This window comes from Lissotriton vulgaris, chromosome 2_1, assembly GCF_964263255.1.
Source record: "Lissotriton vulgaris chromosome 2_1, aLisVul1.2, whole genome shotgun sequence".
NCBI lineage: Eukaryota > Metazoa > Chordata > Amphibia > Caudata > Salamandridae > Lissotriton > Lissotriton vulgaris.
Genome location: NC_141687.1, coordinates 763,226,041 through 763,252,024, shown reverse-complemented (window position 1 = coordinate 763,252,024; position 25,984 = coordinate 763,226,041). Strand labels below are relative to the sequence as shown.

The following is a 25,984-nucleotide window of genomic DNA, read 5'->3' as shown; positions in this document are numbered from 1 at the left end:
TAAGTGGCCAAAGCTAACATACAGAATACGGTTGTGTTTTTAAAACATCTAGGATCTAACTGAAAATGTTCAGTTTTTTTCTGGGAAAAACATGCATTTTAAAACGAAGATTCATAATAGAGGTATCTCACTCCTGACTTGCAGTGTAAAGTAAACCCAGAAACAATTGACATTTGATTGCCTTTCTGAGGTGCAAAAGCTAGAGAGAAGCACAATGATTCAAGCTACTCACTGTGAATCAGAAGTTCAGTCTGCCCTACTTGCTTTCTGCCCTACTTGCTTTCAAATTACTGTAAATTAGCAAACTATTGATTTGTATTCTGCTCCTAAGTGGAAAGCATGTCACCCGAAACGGTAGAACAAATTGTCACATTCCAATTGTAAGGCTATAGTTTATCAAAAACATTAACATTTTAGAGGGTACTCAAATATATTACCCATTATATTTAAATAGCTTTAAGCTAATTATTATGCTCAACCTAGCCGCGAATGACAGTTGGTTTATTTGTTGTTATAATGGTTTTAATGTCTATGGGAGAGCAGTTCTGTACTTCGATTACACCGATAACTCATGATGCATGATAACCAAAGCTTGTTATTCTAATAAAATAATATTTCTGTCCACATCATTCAATATGCTCTTCCAGATTTTCAGTGTCTGCCCTTTCAAGGTCTTGTTGATTAAGATATGCAAAGCAATCATTTTGATCCAATCTCAATTTGTTTTTACTGGTGAAGAAGAGAGGATGTGGTCTAACTGCTAGGGCGGTCAACTTCAAATTTGGGGAACGTGTTCGAGTCTCGGTAACGACACTCAACATCCTGTGATTCTGGGCAAATCATTTAATCTACCTGTGCCTAACAAAGAAATTAATGTGTCCTTGGTAACGTAACTGGTGCTAGTGTAAAGCGATCTGATACTGGATGCCGTCAGGTCAAGAATGCGCTATATAAAACTCAGGAGAAAAATAAAGGATGTTAATTAACCCCATTTTATCCAGAGCCATAACAATTGTCTTGAATCCAAATGCAATCCACATAAATACACCTCTACAGAAATATAATTTCAGGCGCTTTGCTTATGAATGTATTTGATTTATGTTATTTGAAGAATATTTTAAATATCCATAAACCATGAATTGTATGACTGCATGAACACTTCGCCATATACATTGCATTATTGAAGCTAGATGTTTTATAATGTTTCAACCTTATAGCGATGCATCTATAGTCACATCTATTTAGCTCACTAGAATTGCTATAGTATGTAAACATACAAAAACATACTATGGTATTTCTGTAACGGTTTAACAGTTTTGTGTTCCCCAAAATAATTCCTTTATGCTTCTGCACAAACATAAGAACATAACAGATGCATGTTGGTTATTTTGATGTACCAGGTGTATCAGATTCAAAAATTCCAAGAGATTTTCAGAATTATCTTTGAATTCAAAACCCTTGCAGCCTGTTCAATTAAAAAAATGGTTCCACCCAAAAGCTCTGTGATGCTTTGTCCTCTGACTTCAAAGGGAACGCCAGAGAGCTACACACTTGTCTCGCCTCAAAAGCACCAAGAAACAAAACATGTTTTCAACTGAGAAAGGCTACCACTTATCAGATTAAACATTTGAAGAATTAGAATGACATATTAAAATGTTTCAATCACCTTGCGGCCCTGGTGTGAGGAGGGAACCCCATGATGAAGCATGTCACCTTCAGGTGAGTGAGGGTTCTCGTCCTTAGGTCTCTCCTCGCCATTAATAAGACATACAACCTCTTGCCTCTATTATATTGATATTACTTTTTGTAATCCCTCCGCTATGGTTTTACCTTTAAGACATAATTATGTCCTTCAATAACGTTTTGAGAACGTACCTTTAGTGAGTTGCAAGCAAGAGATCAACGCTGGAGAGCACACCATCTAACAGACACACTGAAAAGCCTAGGAATCATCATAGATGCAGAATTTTCTCTGGGACCATAAATAAATACAGTGGTGAAAACATCCACAAATGTGCTCAGAATTTTAAGCTGGACATTCCCATTCCTAAGTTTCCTTCCCGGAGATCAAGCTACAGCCATGTTTGTGGAAATGTGCCTGGACTGTGCAAATTGACTACATCTAGGAGCCTGAAATCTCTCTTAATCACAATGGGCATCAGACTGAGCGGTAAAGATACTTATACACTTGAAATCCTGGGACCACATCACCCCAGCTCTTGTAAAGGTTCCCATTATATTGATGGACTGCTCTAAATACATTGTGAATAACAGATGGAACACTGAAAAGACTAGAGTCAACATTCCAAGTCAGCAATGTAGGGAACTCCTGAATAAACCTTCATAAAATGAGACCTAGAATGTCTCTTACACACCCCTTAAGCATGAGCACACCTTCCAGCAGTGACCTAACTAAACCATATGTCAGGACATCATGCACGGACCCCCACGCTCACCACATAGGTCATGGGATAGCCACACACCTGTCCAACCATGCCGGTCTGCCTGCCATTACTCTGGACAGCAAAGAGGACCATGATGGCAAGCTTTACAAATGGGAGTTAACATACCAAACATAGCAAGTGTCATGCATTTGTAGTGGAAGGAATTTTGAAAACAATAAAATAGTGTTGAAAACTGTTCATTTTGGGGCACCAACTGAAATCGTGCCTGTAGTAGTAATAGTGTGTAAGTAAAGGCAACCATGAACAAGCAGGCTTTTGTTGTGCTAGCACATGAAAATAAGCGATTTGCTAATTGTCTAAGGACGAAGCTGCAAAAGACTGCATGACCCGTAAACGCCTATATAGAACAGCGAGATTCAAAAAAGCATTCTACTGCATTCCACAATGTTCTTTGATTTGCACGACATGAATTTCTTTATGGTGGTACTAAGGCGCACACAGATAAACTAAAAACCATAACTTCACATCACCCAGATTATTTATGAAGAGAATACAATCTACCTTTTCTTCCATTTCATAGTCCACTCCGAATATAGGGCTTGCTGAATATACTCTGTGGAGTGAATTTATTTCTTTGATAGCCTCTTGAAGTTTTTCCACTGGATCTATTTTAAAACCAAGTACATAGCCACCGCTCTGTAAAACAGAAACGTTTTATTGGAGTTTGTAAGAGGCATTAGTATTCTCCAAGTAACACAGACTCGCCAATCTGTTAACTTTTCTCACTCTATGCATAAACTTCTAACAATTTGCTAGGTGATCAAAGATACATCTGTGATGTTTTGTGTCCTCACACAAACTTTTGCGTCCTCACACAAACTGTTTTGCTTCTTTTAAAAACATTGCAATGTATTGAGAAAAAAACATCCATATGCAAGTTTCAGTAACAGCTAAATCAACCTGCCATTTTTTACATTTGGCCTAACGGTGCTTGCAAACATTTGTGACAACTTATTGCAGCCTACACAGAGGTTAAGGGAAACATTCTTGATTAGTGTACACTCACACCCTAAAAGTTTTCATGGCACGGAGTAATTCAAAAGTCACTTTTAGAGTTAGCCACAGTAGTCAGAATATTATTTTAGAAAGGGCAAGTGTTGATACATTTTGAACAACCAAGAGATTCTAGATTTTCAAAAAAAAGGTAAGAAACAGAATTCCAGAGCAAGGGAGTCAATACCGAAAGCAAATAGCTCTCATTCTCTGAGAAATGTTCGAGACAAACAGGACAGGGTCCCTGGAGCAATGAGAGCTCTATGGAAGTTCTAATTCACCTATGTAAAAAAGACAGTGGAGCTAGCCTAAGTATGCTCTGTCAGCTGGAGGCCAGTGCAGAGACTGAAGAAGAGGTGTTACATGACATTGTTACCAGCAGCTGGAATAACATCAGGGTCTGTATTGGTAAGACTGAGCATTTCTTGATAAAGTAGTTTTATTGTTTTGTACAAATATAAAGCATATCTGCAGACAAAATTAACAACAAAATACAGGCAAGCAGCGATGACCCTCGATCACAAAGAAGTAGAATGATCCACATCACAATCCTAGGAATAGGACACTTTACCCCATATTTTTTACTCTGCATGCCATTAACCCGCATGTTTTGCTCCGCAAAAACATTTACAACACACAGCTTTACAATGCACTCCATTACAACGCATTCCCCATTCCAACGGAATTACTATTCTAACTCCACGGGGGCGTTACTTTGGGGAATGCGTTGTATCAGTTTCCGGTGTGAAGCCCTGCGTAGTAAAAGTTTTTGCAGAGTAAAAATTGTGGGGTAATGGCATGCGGGGTAATGGCATGGGGAGTAAAGCATGCGGGGTAAAGGATGTTTCCCTAATCCCAGAAACCCAAAATGATCCCCCATATGCCCCATATTCTACAGTGTTTTTGAGGGCAACCATGCGCTGCATATCCTGGTTCCTCCACCTCTGAACACCAGTCCGTGGCACAAGAATGCAGGCCTCGAAATCCAGTTCCAGGCGATCTCACATTTCCCCAACAAGCTCCCCAAAACCCACTAGGTATATTTCAGATCTCTTGCTCCCCAGCTCCTCCATTAGACCCAGAACCGCAATTAATTAATTAATTAATTAATTAATTAACTGTGTGCTTATATAGCGCAGGAATCACTCCCGAAGGGGTACCTCCGCGCTTCGACCGCTGCGAAACCCTTCCTGGCTTCCCTGAGAGATGGTCCCTTAATGGGTATCTCCAGGGTGGGACCAGGCATCCCCAGCGGTCTGGTGGGGCCGTTAGTGAAGATGAGGCAAGCTAGTGCCCAGAGTTGCCGAGTGTGATCGCTGATCAGAGTGGGCACCGAGGCGAGAGAATTATCGAGTCCGCTGACCCTGGTCCAGAAACCTGCCGCGTCGGGAATCGAACCCTGGTCCCGGGCCGTCCTCTGCTCTCGGGTCTGCCGCCTCTAACCAGTGAGCCACACTACTTCACTATCTGATGGGAACAGTCTATCAGCCTCCCCAACACATCTGACAAAACCCCCAAAGGTTGCGACCAGTTTCATTGTATTACAGGGCACAGCCAAATCACATGATAGAAATCTGCGGAATAAGCACCACAGTGATGTCATGCAGCCGATGGATGTTTACCCGCCTTCCAAAGCCGTTCTGGCCTCAGCTAAGTTATATGAAGAACATTAATTTGCCAGGATGAGATGGCCAGCTCCCGTGAGGCCATAAGTGCTTTCCTCCATTACCCATCCTCCAGGGCCCCAAGCCAGGTCTGCCAGTGAGTATGACGAGGCAGAAACAAGTCCGGGGAGTTGATGACCAGGGACCGATACATCTGGGAGACCCCATTGTGGCCCAGGGTGGATATAAGGACCTTGACCCCATAGGACTATACTCAGGGTCATCCCCTAAAGAGGGCTGGTGATAAGATAAGGCATGACGGATTGGCAAAATGAAGAACTGTGTTTGGTGCAGGTGAAGGTATGCCTGTAACTTGGAAAAGGGAAGCATGTCAGAGCCCTGCCATACATCATCAAGCTGAGAGATGCCAACTAGATTCTGTTAAAATCTAGTTTGCAGCGTAAACATTATCGGCGCCATCTTGTCCCTTTTCCAGGCCCATACGTGTGCGTAAGCAGCAGCCATTTTGAGTACCATGGCCTCTCTGCCCATTGCCGATTGCCAGCGCGTCTCTCTGACCTCGCAAGCATCCCCCACGCACTGACAGCCCCCGCACTCACATGCTTGGGCCATAAACCTCCCCTTCAGCGCAGCCCCGCCTCCGAACCACATCCCGTACCAGGCCAACACCTCCCTCCATCCCTTTCATGACCACGGATCCTTTGATAACCCCCTTCCTCCGTGCCTGATTGTCCAAACTGATCCCAGGCCATCACCTAGCCCTGCGGATGTAGTTTATTGCTCCTAGTGTAAAACTGACCCCTCTTCAAAGGAGCCAAGATTAATCAACGCTTCCACCCCATGAGATCCGATCGATCGCACACATTCCGGGGACCGGCGGAATGTCCAGCTGCGCAATAGTCATCACCTACTGAGATTGGGGTGGGGACTTCTACTGTAGATATGTGTGGGAACGGGCCTGAAGCGGGGATTCCGAGGATGTCCCTTCCTTACATCAAAGCATTTCAAGAATGTGCCATATGTAATAAACTACAATAAAGTCATAAACCTGTGTATAAGAGGCCAGGCCTCGGAAATGCAGTTAGAGCACCTCGAGGCGATACCCTGTTTGTCTAATCTGACGTGTTCTGTTCCGACGGAATTAAACCTTGTTTCCCCGCTTTCCAGTTTCCAGCGCTCGCCTCTTTATTTGGTAATCTTCGAATGGTATGAGAGGCGACTAACGCCAAAGCAGTGTCAGAAGGTTGTCTATAGGAACTGCTTTTTCCACAGGTTCCATCATCTGAAACCCTCCTGCCCACCATCCCGCAACATGACGGAAAAGAGTGCCCCTCCAAAGAGGAGTCTGTAGTGTGATCGGGGCCGGACTGGGAACTTATAACAGCCCTGGCAAAATTATAAATTCAGCCCCCATGTAAGACATGCTAATGCGTGCTAAAACCAGAGCAACAAGTTGCTGCTGGGATCGCATAACATGCACCACCGCTCCTGGAGGCAGAAACCAGCCTCCAAATGTCAAAACCGGCCTCCTGGGGCTGCAGCATCCCAGGAATTGCCCGGCTGGCCAGTGCGGTCATGAGTATGATCTTTCCCCCCTAATCAGTCCATTTTGTGGCTTCCCAACAGATCCTAAAAACACTGTGAGGTCTGGTAGAGGTCAGGGTATTGGTGACCCATATAAATGATCTGTAATTATCTCCTATGACACGAGTGAAAGTTCTGCACAGTATGCTGGGTCCTCACGCCCCCCCATTGAGCAAGCAAACCAGCCACAGCCGGCCCTTATCAAAGGTGGATTACACACACTGTCGGAAGGCTATACCCTGGACTATGTGGATCCACAAGAAGGGACGTATAAGAGTCTGAACCGAGCAAAACCAAACCTAGAGAATACCGTGGGGGAATTTCTGTAAAATTTACAAGAACTGAGGCAGGACCATCATTTTAAAAAGCGCGATCCTGCCCAACAGTTTCAGTGGTAGAGAGGCCCAACGGTCAAGTTCTTTCCTCATTTGTGCCACCAAAAGGGTAATATTATGTGACCATGTCTTGTCAAAGACCAATGAAAAGCATATGCCAAGGTAAAAAAGCTCAGCCGACGAAGATGTACAGAGCTGTGACAGCCGTGATCCAGCAGGGGGGCCTGTCAACGAAATCAGCATGGATTTGGCGTGGTGAAACCAAGAAGGTAGACGCTTGGCCATAGCCAGTGAGCATTTTCAGTGCTTTAGGGCCCAACAACAACTGTTCGCATAGAAAGAGTTCCACTTGGATGGCCTAGAGCACGATGCGGTCTTCTGGCACTTCACCTACCCACCAGAATACCTGTACCTGTGCATCACATCAAACCTACGCTGCTAGGGGCTCAATCGAAAGGATGAACAGGAGAGGGGACAGCCTGGTCTAGTGCCTCTTTGAATCAAGAACGCCCGAGAGAGGGCGTTGTTCAGATGGATCCTTGTCAAAGCGGCTGGGTCAGGTGCCGCAGTGAGAGCTCGTCCAGGGAAAGTTAACAAGGATCAACAGGTTTTGCTGCAGAGTCCTCCCCTGCTTGAGCGATAAGAGGTTTGAGACCTTTATCCTGCAGCAACCACTGCCGATCTTGAATATGAAAATGTGTACGAGCAGCTACCCCTCATATATGCCGTACTGGAAACCAAGAGAGTCCCAGGAGACACCACGGACCCATTAAGTCGCAGGAAGGTATTCATCTTCTGTGACATATATTCGATCACAGCTGTGTCCATAAGGCACCAGGCACTAAGGTGCCATATCGGACGATCACCCTGAGTCCGACAATCCTTCTGGATAGGGACAGGAGTGTGATCAGAAATGTCACGCAGTAGGATCCTCACACCAATGGTGAGGAACACATCTGTAGCTGGCACAAAGACATAGTTAATGAGCGAGTTGGTCTTGTATGCAACCAAGGTGTGCATCTATTAGGGAGGAACATATACACTCAGTAAGTGGAAAGTCTGACATCAATCATCCCTTCAACCATAACAAGCCTACCCTGAGGATCTGAAGTGCTATGAGTGACCACCATGGGCAAGCGTCTGAAGAGGAGTATAGCTACCGACAGGGTCCCTTTGTGTAGCCAGCATGGCACACTCTATTGTATACAAAGCGGGCCGAAAAGGAGCAGCGGGTACCCAGGAGATGGCTCTCCTGCAGGAGGAAAACATCAGGTGTATGGGGCATCACATACCCAAGGAAATCACTAAATTTAATAGGCTCTTTAAGACCATTGACATTCCATGTCATTATCTGAAGAATCGGCATGGGAACGAATGCTAAAAAAGACCCGGGCATGGGCGAAGTAGGCATCTAGTTGGAAAGAAAGCACAAGGAGGCGCAGCACGCCTAAACTAAAAACAAACACATAGGGCCAAATGGACCCAACTACCCCAAACAATCCCCCCAATCAACCTCCCTGTCCCATACTTTTCCCTAGAAGCATCTGTCTCCCCCCAAACAGGACTACAAACCACAAAAGTCCACATCACAGGGCACACACACACAAAACTCCCTCCTCTGGAGGAGTCCAGATGAAGAAGGATGCAGTGGTGTTGGCTCAGGAGATACGTAAAGCTTAACGGACATTGAAGAAATCTCCGATACTGCCAAGTCTTAGCACCACCTCATGCATCCTGGGAAGAAAGTGCAGAAGCCCCAGACGTCACCAAAGGATCTGACAGCTGCTGCCTCCCCAATGTGGTTGCTAGAGGGACTAGGGGGTCTCAGAGTGGAGGTGGCAGGGGACCACCGGGCCCGCCTGCCTCACCGGGCAAGGCCACCCCGGTAGCTGTGGTACCACCGGGCCCCGTCAGCAGCGTCTCCATCAGAAGGGGCGAGTGAGTTGGTACACAAGGGCCTGGTTTCCGTTGCCCTTTCCCATGCTACTTCAGGTGTGTCAAAGAAGTAGGATTTGGAATCATGAATAACCTTGAGATGGGCAGGGAATAAGAGCATATAACGTATGTTCATCACTTTCAGCTTTTGCTTCACCGCTTCAAAAGACCGGTGTTGGTGCTTTACAAGGTGGGTATAGTCCGGGAAAATCAAAATTAGGGATGACTGGAAGGTAGTCATCCCTAAATTTGAAGTGGGCCAACTCATGAGGAAAGAGCAGGATCAGATCCCGATCTTTGTAGTTCAGGACCTTTCCAATCATCAACCGTGGAGGGGCCCAGGCAAAGGAGACTTCATCGGAGACCTGGGAGCTCGTTCCACCACAAAGCAGGATGACAAGTGCTGAGGAACCCACAATAGTATCCATTTTCCCACAAAATTTACAGGAGACGTTCCCTCGACCCCTTCGGGGAACCAAACAAACCGGCGATTATAGAGTCAGGCTCGATATTCAGCATCTGCTGCTTGGAACTGTAGGTTACAGAACGCCGTCGTAAGGCAAGTCACCTCCGCCTTGAGAGTGGAGATAGAAACTTCGAGGTCAGAGATACGCCCCTCAGCGCCAGCCACCCTGTCTGCCACTTTGCGCAGGAGAGCCACTTCGATACCAACCTCCCGATCTTATATTCCATGATAGCACGGGAGGCTTGGATAGCCAGGAGAATGTCATTTGCGTTCTGAGAGCCTGCTGGCAGACAGGGCAGGGGAACCTCAGATGCAGTCTTTTAAGAGACCGGGGGCAGGAGGGTTGCTTACTTATCAGTTTTGGATTGCGTAGATGTCGGGGGACCCCCTTACTCTGTGATGTCTGGATATACTAATCAGCTCACGGTCCAGAGGTGCACATTCAGCCGAGACACCAGCATGCCAGGGGTCAGTCAGCAGTGGTGGAGGGTCAGTTAGTCCACTTGCGACCCTCTCCCACAGAGTAACCTACCCCGGCAGACCGTCAGTCGGGGTCCCCACTGGGCAAAGTTGGAACTCCGCAAATGTACAAAGTCACAGGCATAAGACCACAGGGGAGAGGAGAAAAGGGGGTGGGGGCGTAAGGTATCGCAGAATAGAAAGCCTCACTAGCACCAAACTTAACACGGACAACCTGAGGGATTCATAAAGCAGGCGACCGCTGCCAGAAGGATCTGGGGGTCCGCCCCACCCCATTTACGGGAAGCCTCCCCAATCCACATAGCAAACTTAGGAGCAGGGGAGTGGCCCCCAAGACCAACACCAAGGCCAAAACAGCCATGGCCCGTGTAGGCCACAAGGCACCGCTATGGTCCCTATAGTGTCAAAGTCTCTGCATGTCAGAAGATTTGTATCGGGAGCCTGTCACTAGCAATGGGCAGAAGGAAATTCGAGATCTTACGGAAGGACAACCGCCATCTTGGCCAGCCAGGCAACGCCCCACAAGAATAAGCATTTCTAAAGACAGAGTTGCCGTCCTGGGAGGTCGGAAGCGAACCAAAAGTAGAGCAGAGCAAAGAGCCGAATTGTGTGGCATCCTCAGAGGCGCTGGGGCTTGGTTTTGGTGCATGGCATAGCAAGGCACATCACGCAGCATTTTTTAAAGTGCCCTGCTGGCCCAGCCCAGCCTGTCCCCTCATACGATTGTTTCCCTGCCCGCTCCTGCCACCACCCACTTGTTCCAAGGGGGGTTGTTGAGCTCAGCAGAGTTTAGCAGACATGTATGTTTCTGTCCAGCCCAGGCTCCAAGACTCAGGAGTGCATAGAGAGTATGGAGAGCAGAGCGGAGGAGAGAAGAGGAGAGGAGGTGCAGGTGGTGATGCACCACAGGTCAGGGCGAGTGCTGGGTGTGCAGAGGTGGCCAGGCTAGATCCGGGTGCGGCTTGTACTCCTCGATGACCCCCCACCCCGGTCTCCATCAAATGTGCATCAAACTGCCCCCTGCTCCCAACTACACTAACCCCACGTGGGCCCCTTGATAACCTTCAAAGAAGATCTACAATCTTCCAGCAAAACAGCTGCAGTTGTAAAACCATCTACTCTCTGGTCACAAACCAAGGATCAGAACCAAATCCAAGGACCAAGGACCAAGGACCACAGCCTGTTCAAGCCTGATCAAGCCCGGGAGGCACTTTGAAGCCACCTGAAGCAGAAGGGGCACCGTAAACTGGTGGCCAGACCCTTGGGTCCAGCATGGTCGATCCAGGGCATCTTTCGTCTATTCACTGGTCATTTATATAGCCATATAGCTTTACAGTCATACAAAGGCATACAGCTACACGGCCGCAACATCTTATGCCCCCCCCCGAAGATGAGCAAGGTTAAGGCAGAAAAAGCAGTGCAAAGCTCAGTTTTATCTCACAGCAAACCACCGCAGGGGCTACGAATGTCACAGAATCCCAACAGATACGCCGCTCAAGCGTTGTTCCTTTGGCAGATACATAGACAAGTCCATTAAAAAAGTCCTAACATAACAAAGAAAAGTCATACAAAAGAGGGGGGCCTCAACCAAGTTCCAGAAGCACAATGCAGCTTAAATAACACTTTATAAACACATCGGACATGCACATTTTGAATGGACTTTATTTGTTTTAATAGGTCTCTTGTTAGTCTCTGACAGAGTTATTCCCGGTCCATAATCTGCGATTACCTCCAGCTATCATCACTTCTATTTTATAAGAGTTGAGACACAGAACAAGCCCACTGATTATGTGGCATACCTCGGGAATGCTAGAATGAAATCACCCAATGGCCCTTCTTATTTAGGCACAGGATGATATGGGTTTGGCCTGAGTATGTGAAAAAAGGAGCCAGGGTAACACCTCAACATAGATACTGGAAAGTTACGGTTACAGCGAGGAGCCCTGTTCAACTCTGCAGACAACAGACAGCAGACAAAGTAAAAGGACAAAAAGACACCATTTGCTTGCAGCCTGAAAATAATTATACAAACCAATTAAATACAGAGCAGAACCCTCATGCCAATCTACCCTAGATGATAGCATGGTCGGTGGTATGCAATTCCAGTGCCACTGCCAAATCGAGAAGAATCAAGGCACTAACAGCGCTGCTATCGCCAAATTACTGTAGGTCATCCACGAAAGCCCACCTTAGATTCACTGAAGATGTCATTAGTCTTGAGAAAAGGTCTCAGCTGACCAAACACAATAACTGAAAATCTGCAGGCTGAGTGGGATCTAAACCAGATTTTTAGGTCTGGCCTGGAAACAACCCAGCCTCGTGCAATCAAAACAAATTCATAAATAAAAATATATACGCACATATAGGTGCTTGGGGATGCCCTATTCATCCATAGGTCTGTTCAACTCAGGTTCACATTTTGCTATTGCAAACCAAGGCATAGAGGGTGGGGCAGTGAGTCAGCCCACTTCAGCTACCGACTACCCTCATTACGAGTGATAGAATGTTGCCTCTTTACAGCTACCTCTGCATTGTAAAGAATAGAGGTAAATTGGACCCACCTTGGAAATAATAACTAATACTGATTACAGACTTTTAGGTACAAGACTGAGTTGCTAATGCACATTGTTTGTTTATGTCCAGCGCTGTTGGAACTGGCTAACCCCATTATTAAACACATACAGAGATTGTTCCTGTGGGAGCGGCATTGATACTAAAAGATGATGATCTTCAACTACAGGTGAAGCGAATACAATTTATATAGGTATTTGAATGTAAACTAATACATTTTGCAGTGGCTACAAAGCTTTGAGAAATATTGTTTAGTTTAGGTATTATGGTTTAAAAAAAAATCTTTTTATATTAGTCTTTGTCAGTGAAAGAAAAACACCTCCACACGGAGTTAGCCAAGCCGAGAAAGTATACATTACAGACTTGACTGCTGGTTTTGAATCAATCAGGATATTTCCATAGCAGCCCAGATACATGCATACAATCTGGACCATCCAGCACTCCCCAGGCCCATGGTGAAATGCAGCATTAGGGCTCGATTCTGATGCGGGTTGGAAAGCTTCCCGACCGAATCGGTTTGGAAATGGTTTCCAACCCACTTGGATCGTGAGAGTCCGACCGATCGCGTACGATGCACTCGGATGCTTCCAGATAAGATTTGGTTGTACTCTCATTGACTTCAATGGGAGCATATGTTCCTAACCGCATCATAATTGGGCCCTGGGTCGGGAGGACACATTCCCGATCAGATTTGGAAGGAGCAAATGCCATTAGGAGGCCTTCCTAACCGCATCGGAATCAGGCCCTCGGTGGGAATGCTTTCCTAACCGCATCAGAATATGGCCCTAAGTGTCACTGTTGAAGTCAGCATGAGGTCCTGTCAAGCTCGGATTGCTTCGTCTGCAGTGTCCTCTTCAGGTCCAGTCTCCAGTCCTACGTGAGGTGGGTTCAGTTCTAGCAGACAGAGTTGTTTTGGGTAGGGCTGGAGGTCACCCACGACTGATGATTACATAGATATGCTCAAAAGGGGGCCCACGTGTCTCAAGCAAAATGGCAAAAGCTCCAAGTGGCTATCCAGGTGCTCCTGACAGTGAGATTGAGTAGCAAGTTTTTAGCTGCAGGTCAGGGGCCTCTTCCACAGCGCACACTCCTTAGCCACAAGCAGAGCCATGCCCAATAGTCTACGACTTGTGGCTGGGATCTGTTTGACAAACCCAAGGATTGTTACCAGTGGTGTGACATGAATGATGAGTCCAGTCATGTCTAACTATTTCCAGCACTTACACAACCAATAGTCTACTATCTCTGGGCACAGCCATGCCAAGTGAAAAATGGTTTGAGCTCAGGGCGCCACATCTAGAGCACTTGGCGTCCATCGTAACATCCAACCTATACACGTGTTCTGGACTCAAATACGCTCTATGTAAGAATTTCATTTGGATCAGCCAGAGTTTGTAGTTGAGCAATAGGTATCTCGTTGCTCACTCTACTGAGGAAGTTTCAGGTCAGAGGAAAAGGAATCTACGGAGCAAGTACAGAAATTAGGTAAGAGCTATCATTTTCACCACCACTGTCGGGCTTGTTGAGGACAGCTCTGGTATGATCTACAAAGACAGCCGATCCTCAAGTTTGGTGATAGGTGCATTATGATTATCCTGCCACAGGGTCTTTATATTCCTGCTCACTCATATCCCCAAGTACCTTTCTGAGGATGTGCACCATTTGAGAGGGCAATCGAGTTTGCGTTGTAACACTGCCACAGTGAGGGGCAAAATGACTGACTTCAACCAATTAACAGTAATGTCAGATAGCTGGCTGAAGCTAATGAATTCTCTTTTGACTGGCAAGAGGTTACAGAGATACTAGAAGGTGGTGAGTATAGTAGTTATACCCTCTTTCAGAGTGATGTTTGCAGAGTCTCACCACCAGGGGCTCCATGGCCACAGCACGTAGAATGAGTGATAGGTGGCAGCCCTGCCTGGTGCCTTGGGTAATCCTGATTCCAGCTTAGAGGAGCATGTTTCATCTAATTCGAGCTACCGACTTGTGGTACAGGAGTTTCACCCACTTCCAAATGATTGTACTGAAGACCATACACTACAATATTCCAAACAGATAGTACCATTCAAGTGAGTCAAATACTTTGGGAGCATCCAGTAGTATCGAATATGTGATGTTACAACGCCACATATTTCATCGCGGCAAGTAACAACGCGGACGTTACATTGTCCGCGTTGTTACCACGCATGGCATTACAAAGCAAGTCGTTTCTACGACTTGCACCAGATGGCGTGCTGGATTTAGGAATAGTATAAATTACTATTGCTACTCCAGTTAGCGCAACAGCAGGGAATGTGTTGGACTTAAAATCCAGCACATTCCCTGGTGTTGCACGCCATCTAGCGCAAGTCGTAGAAACAACTGGCAATGTAATGCCATGCGTGGTAACAACGCGGATGATGTAACGTCCGCGTTGTTACCAATGCGCTTGGTACTCACAGCGTTGTAAACGCTATCTACCAGTAGTATCACTGCTACATTTAATTAAGGGTTAATTTGCTGCAGGACAGTAAAGATAGTGAGGAGATAAGGTGCAGTTAAGCGCCCAGGGATGAAGCCAGACTAATCTGATTGCATTAGATTAGGGAGTAGTAGGAACAACCTAAAGGCAACACATTGGCCGCAATGTCGATTAGTGGCTGGGGCCAGTAACTATTGCAACTCTCCGGGGTTTATCAGGCTTTAAGACTAACTATTATATATTCACGTAGTTAGTGGGGGGAAATGCCATCTCTCTAGCTTCATCGTATAACGTCAGGAGATCCACAGCGGGGCATACTCTTTAGAGAAGTGCATGGTCAGACAACCGGCTCTGCCCGAGAGGAGGTTTCAGATCACCAGCACTACTTCTTCCAATGATAGTGTCACATCAGTATAATGGCGATTTGCCTCTTCCATCACAAAAGTAAATACCTCACTACAATATGCCCTCCAAAGCCACAATGAAACACACAAAAAGTATGGTATTGAACAAAAGCACTAAATCAATTCAATAAGTGCAAACTTCCTAATGAGAGCATCACAAACAAGCATTGGCAAAGGCAATCTCGCCTATGGGCGAGCTATTGGCTTTGGCAATGGGATGGGGGTGGGGTACATGAGGGTGGGCGGTTAGCGGAAAGCAGGATGTTAAATTAAAAAAAAAGCAGTGCTGGCCTTGTAATAGTATTGTTTGTTCTGTGGGGGGGGGGGTGTAGATGAAATAGGGACTTTAGATGAAACAGAGATTTTGGTGAAACAAAGACTGGGGCAGGGGTAAAAGAAGCAGGGACAAGAGAAAAAACAAGGACTGTGGAAGTCTGGGGGTGAAGAAACAGGGATGTGTTTGTGGGGGGCAGATGAAACAGGGACAGGCGGGTGGGAGGTAGGGATGGGTATAATCCAAATGGATGGAAGGTGAAGTAAAATCCAAACAGGTGGAGGGAGGGGTAAAATCCAAACGGATGGAGGGTGGGAGGAAGGGGTAAAATCCAAAAGGATGGAGGGGGGGAGAGTGAGGCTTAAAATACAAACAGACAGAGGGTGGGAGGGAGGGTTAAAATACAAACGGACAGAGGGTGGGAGGGAGGGTTAAAATACAAACGGACAGAGGGTGGGAGGGAGGGTTAAAATACAAACGGACGGAGGGTGGGAGGGAGGGTTAAAATACAAACGGACGGAGGGTGGGAGGGAGGGTTAAAATACAAATGGACGGAGGGTGGGAGGGAGGGTTAAAATACAAACGGACGGAGGGTGGGAGGGAGGGTTAAAATACAAACGGACGGAGGGTGGGAGGGAGGGTTAAAATACAAACGGACGGAGGGTTAAAATACAAACGGACGGAGGGTGGGAGGGCGGATTTAAAATACAAACGGACGGAGGGAGGGTTCAAATACAAACGGACGGAGGGTGGGAGGGAGGGTTCAAATACAAACGGACGGAGGGTGGGAGGGAGGGTTCAAATACAAACGGACGGAAGGTTAAAATACAAACAGACAGTGGGTGGGAGAGAGGGTTAAAATACAAACGGATGGAGGGTGGGAGGGAGGGTTAAAATACAAACGGATGGAGGGTGGGAGGGAGGGTTAAAATACTAACGGATGGAGGGTGGGAGGGAGGGTTAAAATGCAAACAGACGGAAGGTGGGAAGGAGGGTTAAAATGTGGACAGAGGGTGGGAGGGGTAATAAGCAAAAGGATGGCGAGTGGGAGGGAGGGGTAAAATACAAACGGACGGAGGGTGGGCAGGAGGGGTAAAATGCAAACGGACGGAGGGTGGGAGGGGTTAAATGCAAACGGATAGGGTTAAAATGCAAACAAGCGGAGGGTGAGAGGGAGGGGTAAAATCAAAACGGAGCTAGGCCGGGAGGGAGGGGTAAAATCCAATCGGACCTAGGGCGGGAGGGAGGGGTTAAATCAAAACAGACCTAGGGGGTAGGGAGGGGTCAAATCAAAACGGACCTAGGGTGGGAGGGAGGGGTAAAATCAAAACGGACCTAGGGTGGGAGGGAGGGGTAAAATCAAAACGGACCTAGGAGGGAGGGGTAAAACCAAAACAGACCTAGAGTGGGAGGGAGGGGTAAAATCAAAACAAACCTAGGGTAGGAGGGAGGGGTAAAATCAAAATGGACCTAGGGCTGGAGGGAGGCGTAAAATCAAAACGGACCTAGGGTGGGACCTAGGGTGGGAGGGGTAAAATCAAAATGGACTTAGGGTGGGTTAAATCAAAATGGACTGAAGGTGGGAGGGAGGGTGAAATCCAAACAACTTAGGGTAGGAGGGAGGGGTAACATCCAAACTGACTTTGTGTGGGAGGGAGGGAGGGCTTAAACCCAAACTGACTTTTTAAATTCAAACGGATTTAGGCTGAGAGGGATGGCTAAAATCCAAACAGACTTAGGGTGGGAGGGATGGGCTACAATCCAAACTGACTTAGGGTGGTAGGGATGGGCTAAAATTAAACTAGACTTAGGGTGGGAGGGAGGTCTAAAATCAAAACAGACTTAGGGTGGGAGGGAGGGATAAAATCAAAACAGACTTAGGGTGGGAGGGAGGGATAAAATCAAAACAGACTTAGGGTGGGAGGGAGGGTTAAAATCAAAACAGACTTAGGGTGGGAGGGAGGGTTAAAATCAAAACAGACTTAGGGTGGGAGGGAGGGTTAAAATCAAAACGGACTTAACTAAAATGAAAACAGCTATAGGTGTGGGATTGAGGGCTAAAATCAAAATGGACTTAGGGTGGGAGGGAGGATTAAAATCAAAAAGGACTTTTTCTAAAATCAAAATGGACTTAGGGTGGGAGGGAGGGTTAAAATCAAAATGGACTTAGGGTGGGAGGGAGGGTTAAAATCAAAATGGACTTAGGGTGGGAGGGAGGGTTAAAATCAAAATGGACTTAGGTAGGGGTAAAAGAAATAGTACCTGAATCACAGCATGAGCAGTGGATGGACAGCGGAGGGAAACTAATAAACTACAATAATCTGTGCTTGGTCCTTGCGCCACAGAAGAAAAAGAGAGTGACGCATAGAAAGCACTGCCCGAATAGAAGCCAGCAAAGAAGAGTGACAATGATTCCAAAGAATGGTAAGCAATGGGCGGGTTCCAAGCCCATTACTCAACACAAATGTCATGCAAGAGTGAGCATATGAGCTAGCGCTTGCTAACGCAGGCAAGACCTAAAAAGGGGCAAAAAAGCCTCAGTCACCAATAAAAAATGATTTAAGATCTCCATCTCCTTGAGGTTGAGACCACCTGGTGGTATTAACCAACAAAGGTGGGACAGAATTGTCTATGATAAAGCAAGCCACAATATGTTGTGTGTGGCTTTTCCGTCCATTTGCTTATGATGCTCTCTATAGGACTTTGACACTTCAAATTAATTCAGTGCTTTTTTCACCAGCATACTTTTTGGGTGAAAAGATGTGCCTCATCCAGCCATTGCCAGCCCTACCGTGTCCAGGAACAAAGTTATACCAGTCTGGATAGGATCTGTTTGGGACTGATACATGCATGATACATGCCAGCACAGGAATCGAAGACCAATTGAGCAGTCTTTTAAACTAAATCTTTTTACTGCTATAACAAAAAAGGCAGTAAGCCTTACATCCTGCAAAGTGTTTGGTATATCCCAGAACGAGGATGGTACATCATTCACAGTAATACATTGGCTTCTGTAATCAACCATAAAAGTGCTCTAGTTCAATGAATACCAACTATTGTTCCTCAAAGGCTTATATAGAATGTATACTCCTGGGGCTTTGGTACACCAATACCGTTATAGTTAGCCATGTGACTTTGCCATGGGCCCCTGACCTTTTGTAATTTGTGCGGATATCACCTTTCTTCATATACAAATTGCTCAGTTCTCCACACCAGGCTATATGTATAGTTCATCATTCCAAGTGTGGCAGTTTTGGAGAACCCCACAGTTGTGCAATGTTGCGACGGGCTACCACCAGTCCTGAATTACATATCAGACGCCTATATCTGGTACACCGTTGATCCCCTTATACCTTTAGGATACAGAGATTTTCCTCCGGAGTCAGAATTAACCCTGTAAACAGTGCCAGGCTTTGTTCCATTCTCTGCCAGTATGGCTGAAGGGTGGGGCAGTCCCACAATGGGTGAATCAGGATCATCTCGCAGGCATCACTTGAGAGATTGGCAGGGGCATGTCAGCCCAGCTCTTGCCTCGGCCCCCCTCCACTGCTGATTCTGTAAAATGTTAGTTTGTGAGCAGAGCTGATGGGGGCACCAAGCATGTCAGGCCTCCACACAGCCAGTCAAAAGGCATGCATGCACAATCTTCAAGGGCCTAGAAGATCCAGGCCCCTCAGTGGTGCTTTTATGTCCAGGTTGTTACCAAAGGAGAAGGGAGCCCTCGCTTTTTGTTGTCTGCAGGGGGGGGGGCGCACAAAGTATATTTTTCAACATACTGTCAGTATGGTGGTGGTGGGGAGAAGGGCTGGGCGGTATACACTGCACCCCCTGCTTAATACTGCCACCTCCTAAGACCGCAGTGCTGAAAACTCATCTCATGCTTAGGCCCATGCAGTGGTCTCCTTAGATATCTGGCAGCAAAGGGGAAAAGTTCCACCAGTGCACAGCAGGTTCCCTAGGCCCCCTCTGGGACGTCCCGGCAGCAAGACCAGGTTTGTGGTTGCTCAATCCCAATCTCTGGCCCTCTTGTCAGCAAATGATAGTGCTAAGTCACCAGGGGCGTCCTGGCACCTGCACCAATCAGAATCCTGACAACAGGCCCAGGTAGGGCCCTGGACGCGCAGACTACTCTCTCCTCCCCAGCCACGAAGCCTGCATCCAGCACCTCAGTTCCGCTGCATCCAGTCAACCTCGGGAGCCACTCATACCTGCACAGGCAATCACACTGATGTTGGGGACAGTCCTTTTCCTAGAAAGGGTTCGAGAGCCAAATTGAGAATAGATTACTGTTGGCGGAGCTCCTCAAGAGTGTAGCCATCTTGCAGATTCATAATCTTCAGTCCTGAAGATACTATTGTTTAATGTATTAATTCAATTTAGTGTCTTTTGTGATTATATTAAATTTATTAATGTAAACATCTTAATGCATATTTTTTAATTCAATGTCTGAAAAGTTTGTGACTGTACCAATAAGGAAAATAATAAAAATATGTATCCGATACATCCAATTCACAACAACGTTCATACGTTATGATGACACAGGCATGCGTAACATCTTTACTAAACTGCATGGGTGAGAATATTCATGCTGTACGTGTCAAAGTCACCTTGTGGGTCATTATCTAAAAAAAATTATCTAACGCTGCTTTGATCTAAATTAATGAAGTTGGTAATCCTGGAATTTTTTTTTTTTTAATGTTGTTAATTATTACAGTACAAGAAGAATAAACAGTTCCGGCATATTTGATATTGCATAATACACATTACATATGTCAACACAGTGCATAATATAATGACGATCACAGATGCAGAGTCTGAGGGCAATCAAAAGGCACAGTTCATACAACATTTGTTAATAAATCAGCGTGATCATTCAAATAGGTGGTAAGAGGTTTTCATAAATTAGGGGGCTTAGAGGCAGTCGGTAGCTCTTCTGAATATAATAGAAAATTGTCTTTACAGTAGATTGAGTCCATTATCCATTGCCTCACTGTGGATGATTTTTTACTGTCCCAGTGCATCGCTACTCTCCGTTTCGCCAGTAATAATGCTATGGCAGCTAACTTTTTCTTTGTAGATTTTAACGGTATCACATGGCATAGCTGACATAATTGCGGTGTGCAGGGTATTGTACAGTTTAACATTTTTCCCAACATAGTTACCACTGGAATCCAATAAATCTGCACCCGCCCACATTCCCATGCTAAATGAATAAAATCCGCTTGATCACATCTACATTTTTTACAGTTCGCTTTTTGACGAACAACTTATTTGTACAATTTCAGTGGTGTGTGGTAAACTTGATATAGGTACCTGTAATGTATAATTTGTAAATTCCTGTTGGGAGTAAGTCGGGTAGTGAGTGCACAGCAAGATTGCCAGTCTGCCTCGTTAATAGGTGTGTCCAGCACTAGGTTCCATTTTTCATGTGCCTTTACAGTGCTGGCACCTATTTCAGATTGTATGGTTCTGTAAAGTTTCGCTACCATGTGGTTGTTATTTGGGGTGGTAATGAGTAGTTGCAGCGTGTCTAGTTTGGGGGGTTCATTTTGATAGGAGGGATATAATTTCTTTATGGCTTCTCTGAGTCTATGATAGGTGAATTTGAATAACATGGTCTGGTTATTGACATAGGGGAGGTTGCCTGGTGTGATGAATATCCCATTGATATAAAGATCACAAATCAGGTTGATGCCCACTTGTTCTAGTAGCTCCATGCTCCCTTTGTCCTGAGTAACTGATAAGGAGGGATGTTGCGCTAATCGCATGTTCGGTGCATAGAGTGGAATCTTGTTTGCTAAGTGACCGATTTGTAGCCAGGCGTCTGCAGTGGTACGTATTGTGTTAATCTCTTGCTTGGTCAGGTGTGATCGTGTATGTGTAAAAATACTTGTTAATATAATGGGGTTTGCATTGCCGTCCTCTACCGCCAAATGTGGCATGTTTCAGATCGGGTGATACCAATAGTAGGCATATTGCGCCTAGGCACATAGGTAATATACAAATAGGTCAGGGTATGGTTCTGTAAAGTTTCGCTACCATGTGGTTGTTATATCCTGGACCTTTGACATTCCATTTCGACTGGAAGAGGGAAGAATCTGTGACACAAGACACGGACTTCCAGACATCTCTGACCCCGACCTTAGCTCACAGCAAAGCTGAGACCCGTGACGGACACGAGAGATCTGGGACCGGAACTCCTGGACATCCTGCATTTTGCAAGCTGCACTCACTTCACGAGGTATCTCGAATTTGTGCATTGGGGTGCTTGAAGCCCCAGACCTGAGCACCATTTGCACCAAAGCTCAGAGGCCCCCACTCCACGAGGGCCCCGCTTTTGCCTTTCAGCTTGACGCGTCTTCGCGGTTCCTAGTCTGTTGGCTATTGGGCCCCCCGAAGACTTTCTTTTGAATCTAACTTGCTTTCCTGGTTGCTTCAGGCTTGCTCCAGCTTCCCTACAAAGGAGAATCGCCACAGAGTTTGCTGGTCTGCACCGAACCCAATCTAGACATCCTGCATGGGTTGCGTTTGCCGAAGCTTGTTGGGTCCAATCCGGATACCGACACCGCAGTCAACGAGATCCTTCGTGGGACAGCTCGAATCCAGCTCCTGGTCATCGTCAACGCCTCCTGGACCTCGTGGCTGAGGAGACAAACTTCAAATTTTCTCCTGAAATCACCCGACATTGGCTGGCAGCTTCCCATCGCCATCCTGATCACTGGCAAGTGACCCAGACTCGGTCTCCTCTGCTTTCAGGTTCTTCAGATCTTCGATCCACCTTTGGATCCACCCGGACACTTTTCCTCTGGTCGCATGCAGCACTTCTTTGCAGCTCTCCATTGAAATCGACGACAAAACCAGACACCAAAAGACACCTATGCACCCGGCTTCCGTGGGTGAGGTAACACGAGTACTCTGGTAGTCTCGAGGGTATTGGCCCTCCTAGTGTCTACGTCTAAAAGGGTTCCATCATAGTCAATTCGGAAGTATCCTTAAATTGTTAAATTGTAACTTCCCATAAATGGTAACCCGCGGCTGTGTTTAGACACTGCACGCGTCTCCCGTGGGCCTCCTACTTCCTAACCTTTGGTTGTTTAGAGTAGCCTCAGCGATTCCAAAGGCCCCAGGCCTGCTTTCTAACGATCATGTGCTTCTTATACCACTATTTTAGTAAATGGTTTGTGAGGCCCCTAGGGCAAAACCTATACTGTGCAACTTATTGTATGCTAATTCAATCAATCAATCATAGCATTTGTATAGCGCGCTACTCACCCGGAAGGGTCTCAAGGTGCGGGGGGAGAGGGGTACGTTACTGCTCGAAAAGCTAGGTCTTGAGTACTCTCCTGAAGGAGAGATGGTCCTGGGTTTGCCGAAGGTGGATGGGAAGGGAGTTCCATGTCTTGGCAGCCAGGTAGGAGAAGGATCTTCCTCCGGCGGTGGTTCTGCGGATGCGTAGAATGGCGGCGAGGGCATGGCTAGTCGATCGTAGCTGGCGGGCGGGCGTGTAGAAGTTCAGGCAGTTGTTGAGGTACTTGGGGCCCAGGTCGTGGAGAGCCTTGTGTGCGTGGGTGAGGAGTCTGAATGTGATCCTCTTGATGACGGGGAGCCAGTTCAGGTTTCTCAGGTGGCCGGAGATGTGGCTGTGTCGGGGGATGTCCAGGATGAGTCGTGCGGAGGCGTTCTGGATGGATAATTGAGATTCTTGTATTGTCCTTTTACCTCTGACCTCATAAAGAGTGCAGAGGGGTTGTGTTCAGAATAAATACATATATATTTGATATATACCTTGTGTGGTGTGCTTTCATTTGGTACTCAAGGGATTATAATTGGTAAAACAACTTGCTTAATGCGCTCTCTGAAGTCTTAGCCTGATGACTGCTGGTCTATGCTACCACTAGGATAGCGTTCTATAAGGTTGACTTTACAACCACCATCAATAAGGGTCGATTAGACTGGTGCAAGGTGCCCACTGGAACTAGTGGACATATGCCAGGCTAACTTCTCACAACTGTTATTATGGTCTTGGCATAGAGTAGAACGTGGAACTGTTATTCATATACAGTGTATTGAGTGTTTTATTGACTGCCTGTATAAACTTAACATATACCCCAACTTTCCCCCCGCGCACTTTAGCATCCCAACCATGCCAAAGACAAACCCGAACTTTAAATTCAAACTGTAACATAACTGTAATGGGGTTTACCCGTTAGGGGGCAGCTAGGTGCTCGGTATTCCATCAGCATGCAGATGGGAAGCCGGAGCGACAGAAGTACATATAGCTGCAGAAATTGGACAGTTATTAGTCAGTGGTTTCATATTGGACCTTATTGGTGCAAAACGTTTATCAGAAAATAACGGTTAACTCACATATAGTGGGGCAAAGTAAGTGGTTGTAATTTTCTCAGTACCTGCATCTTTTCTAAAGTTCAAGTCAGGAATATTAGAAAGCTGCATTCTTCTTTTATATTGTTTATAATGATCAGATTGCCTTACCCTATGTCATAGAGCAAACCTAGCACCAACCTTAGGGATTCAGTACAGCAGTAAGTCGATATAGGACTTCAGCATGCCGTAGAGCTAATCTGATTCCGCTTGTATAGTGGAGCGAGTATCACAAGCAGATTTTTGCTTAACATGCTTTATGAATTCCTGAGTTGATTGGGGTGTCGATAGGATGCGAGTTTTGCCTGCATGGGTTACACGAAGTCTGGCAGGATACAACATAGCATTGGGGATGCTCATGTCACGCAATTTCTTCTTCATCGAGCTAAATTCCTTGCGAGCAAGCTGGACAGAGAGGGTGAAATCTGGGTAAAAAGCTATCTCACATCCGTTGTATTCCAGGGGGTGTTTATCTCGGGCGAGTCGAAACGCTGTGTCCCGGTCTCGGTAGTTCACAATTTGGGTTAGTATAGGCCTCGGAGGAGCTCCCGGTGGTGGCTTCAGTGCAAGAGATCTGTGCGCTCTTTCTACAATGAGCACTGGGGAGAATTGTTCTGCTCCAAACAGATTCTTTAGCATTGTCTCCACATAGTCCTCAAGTTTGCCAGTATTGGTGCTCTCCGGTACACCCGTAATGCAAAGATTGTTGAGGAGCGAGTCGAGACCTTCATTCTTTGCTTGTATAACCTCTAGGAGTTTTGCTATGTCATCACATTTAGAGGTGGTTACATGGGATTCATCTTCAACTGACAATATCCACTGTTCGGCTTCCTCTAAGCGCTCCCCATGTTTGTCTATTCGGGCGGATATGTGATCCATTCTGATAGTAAGTGCATCTATCTTACCATCTATGGCTTGTAGACTGTGCTGGATTGAATTTAGGGCAGCTTCCATCTTGGTGTCTGAGCCTTGGTCTGTGTCCGGATCTGCGTCTGCTGTGGCTCCTGGTAATCGCGATGTTCGTCGGGGCACAAATGGTAATTTAGTTTGCTGCTGGTCAGTCTTTCCCATTCTTAGTTGTTTACTCGCAGTTGGTTATCAGTGAGCAAGTGTCCGATACAGCAAGGGGAATGTAGATCAATGACACTTATTTGATGAAAGATATGTTCATGGTAGCTGGTTGTATTTATTTTGGGGGAATGCAGAACTCTCTAATGTTGCTGCAGTGTAGCTACAGCGTCTGGTATAGCGCTTGATGTGTACGTAATGTTATGGCACACTGGAGGCTCAGTCTTCAACAATCCGCCTCCTCGAGACGATGTCACATACAGCTCACTTCAGTCTCACCCAGCACCACCTACGGTGAAAAAAAGAGTCAGTTCTGGTAGATTTGGGGTTCAGTAACTGTGTGTGATCGGCAGGTGTACTCGCAGCCCGAGAGGGTAGGCAGCAGGCAATGCGGTGTGGTATAGGCAGCGTTTCTTCGTTCCTGTGCTACCATTCAGCGCCCCCACCGCGGTTGTGTAAGGGCATTAGAACTTCCGCGCAAGTTAGCTGTTTATCAGAGTATGATTATTAGAGGACGTAGCTAGCAAGGAGCTCAGGCAAGTCAGTGTGTGGGCAATTGCGATGTGTACGAGTGCTTCGTTCTGGGGCTTACTTGAGGGTATATCGCCGTTCAGATCACATAGTCGCCACTCATGCCACCATTTTGGGTGCCAAGCGGTAAGCTCCGCTATATGTAATGTCAATGTTGTCGGCTGTGTGTTTTTCAGCGCGTCCACAGTCCGTGTGGTTAGCGCTTGTTGAGGAAGAGGTCAGGGAGGTTTCTTACTTGAATTCGCTGCAGCTATCTGTTTCAGGTGCGGGTTTCTCCCGATCTTAGTCGCCTGTCGCCGCCATTTTCTCGCTCTCGCTTATGAGTTTGCAGCAGCGCGATCATTCATCATTATCAGAAGCATTATATGTGGTCAGCCTGATAGCATCTTGTGCCGCTCTAGTTCCGATTT

General features: G+C 46.3%; 1 protein-coding gene across 1 annotated transcript in view; it reads right to left on the bottom strand.

Annotated features, from left to right (window-relative positions):
* Nucleotides 1-25,984, bottom strand: part of BBS5 (Bardet-Biedl syndrome 5) — a 198,582-nt gene that overhangs the window by 32,558 nt on the left and 140,040 nt on the right. Inside the window, exon 9 of the mRNA XM_086956075.1 lies at nt 2,967-3,101. Within this exon, the coding sequence (XP_086812201.1) occupies nt 2,967-3,101 (135 nt within the window). The remainder of the gene's footprint in view (nt 1-2,966; nt 3,102-25,984) is intronic.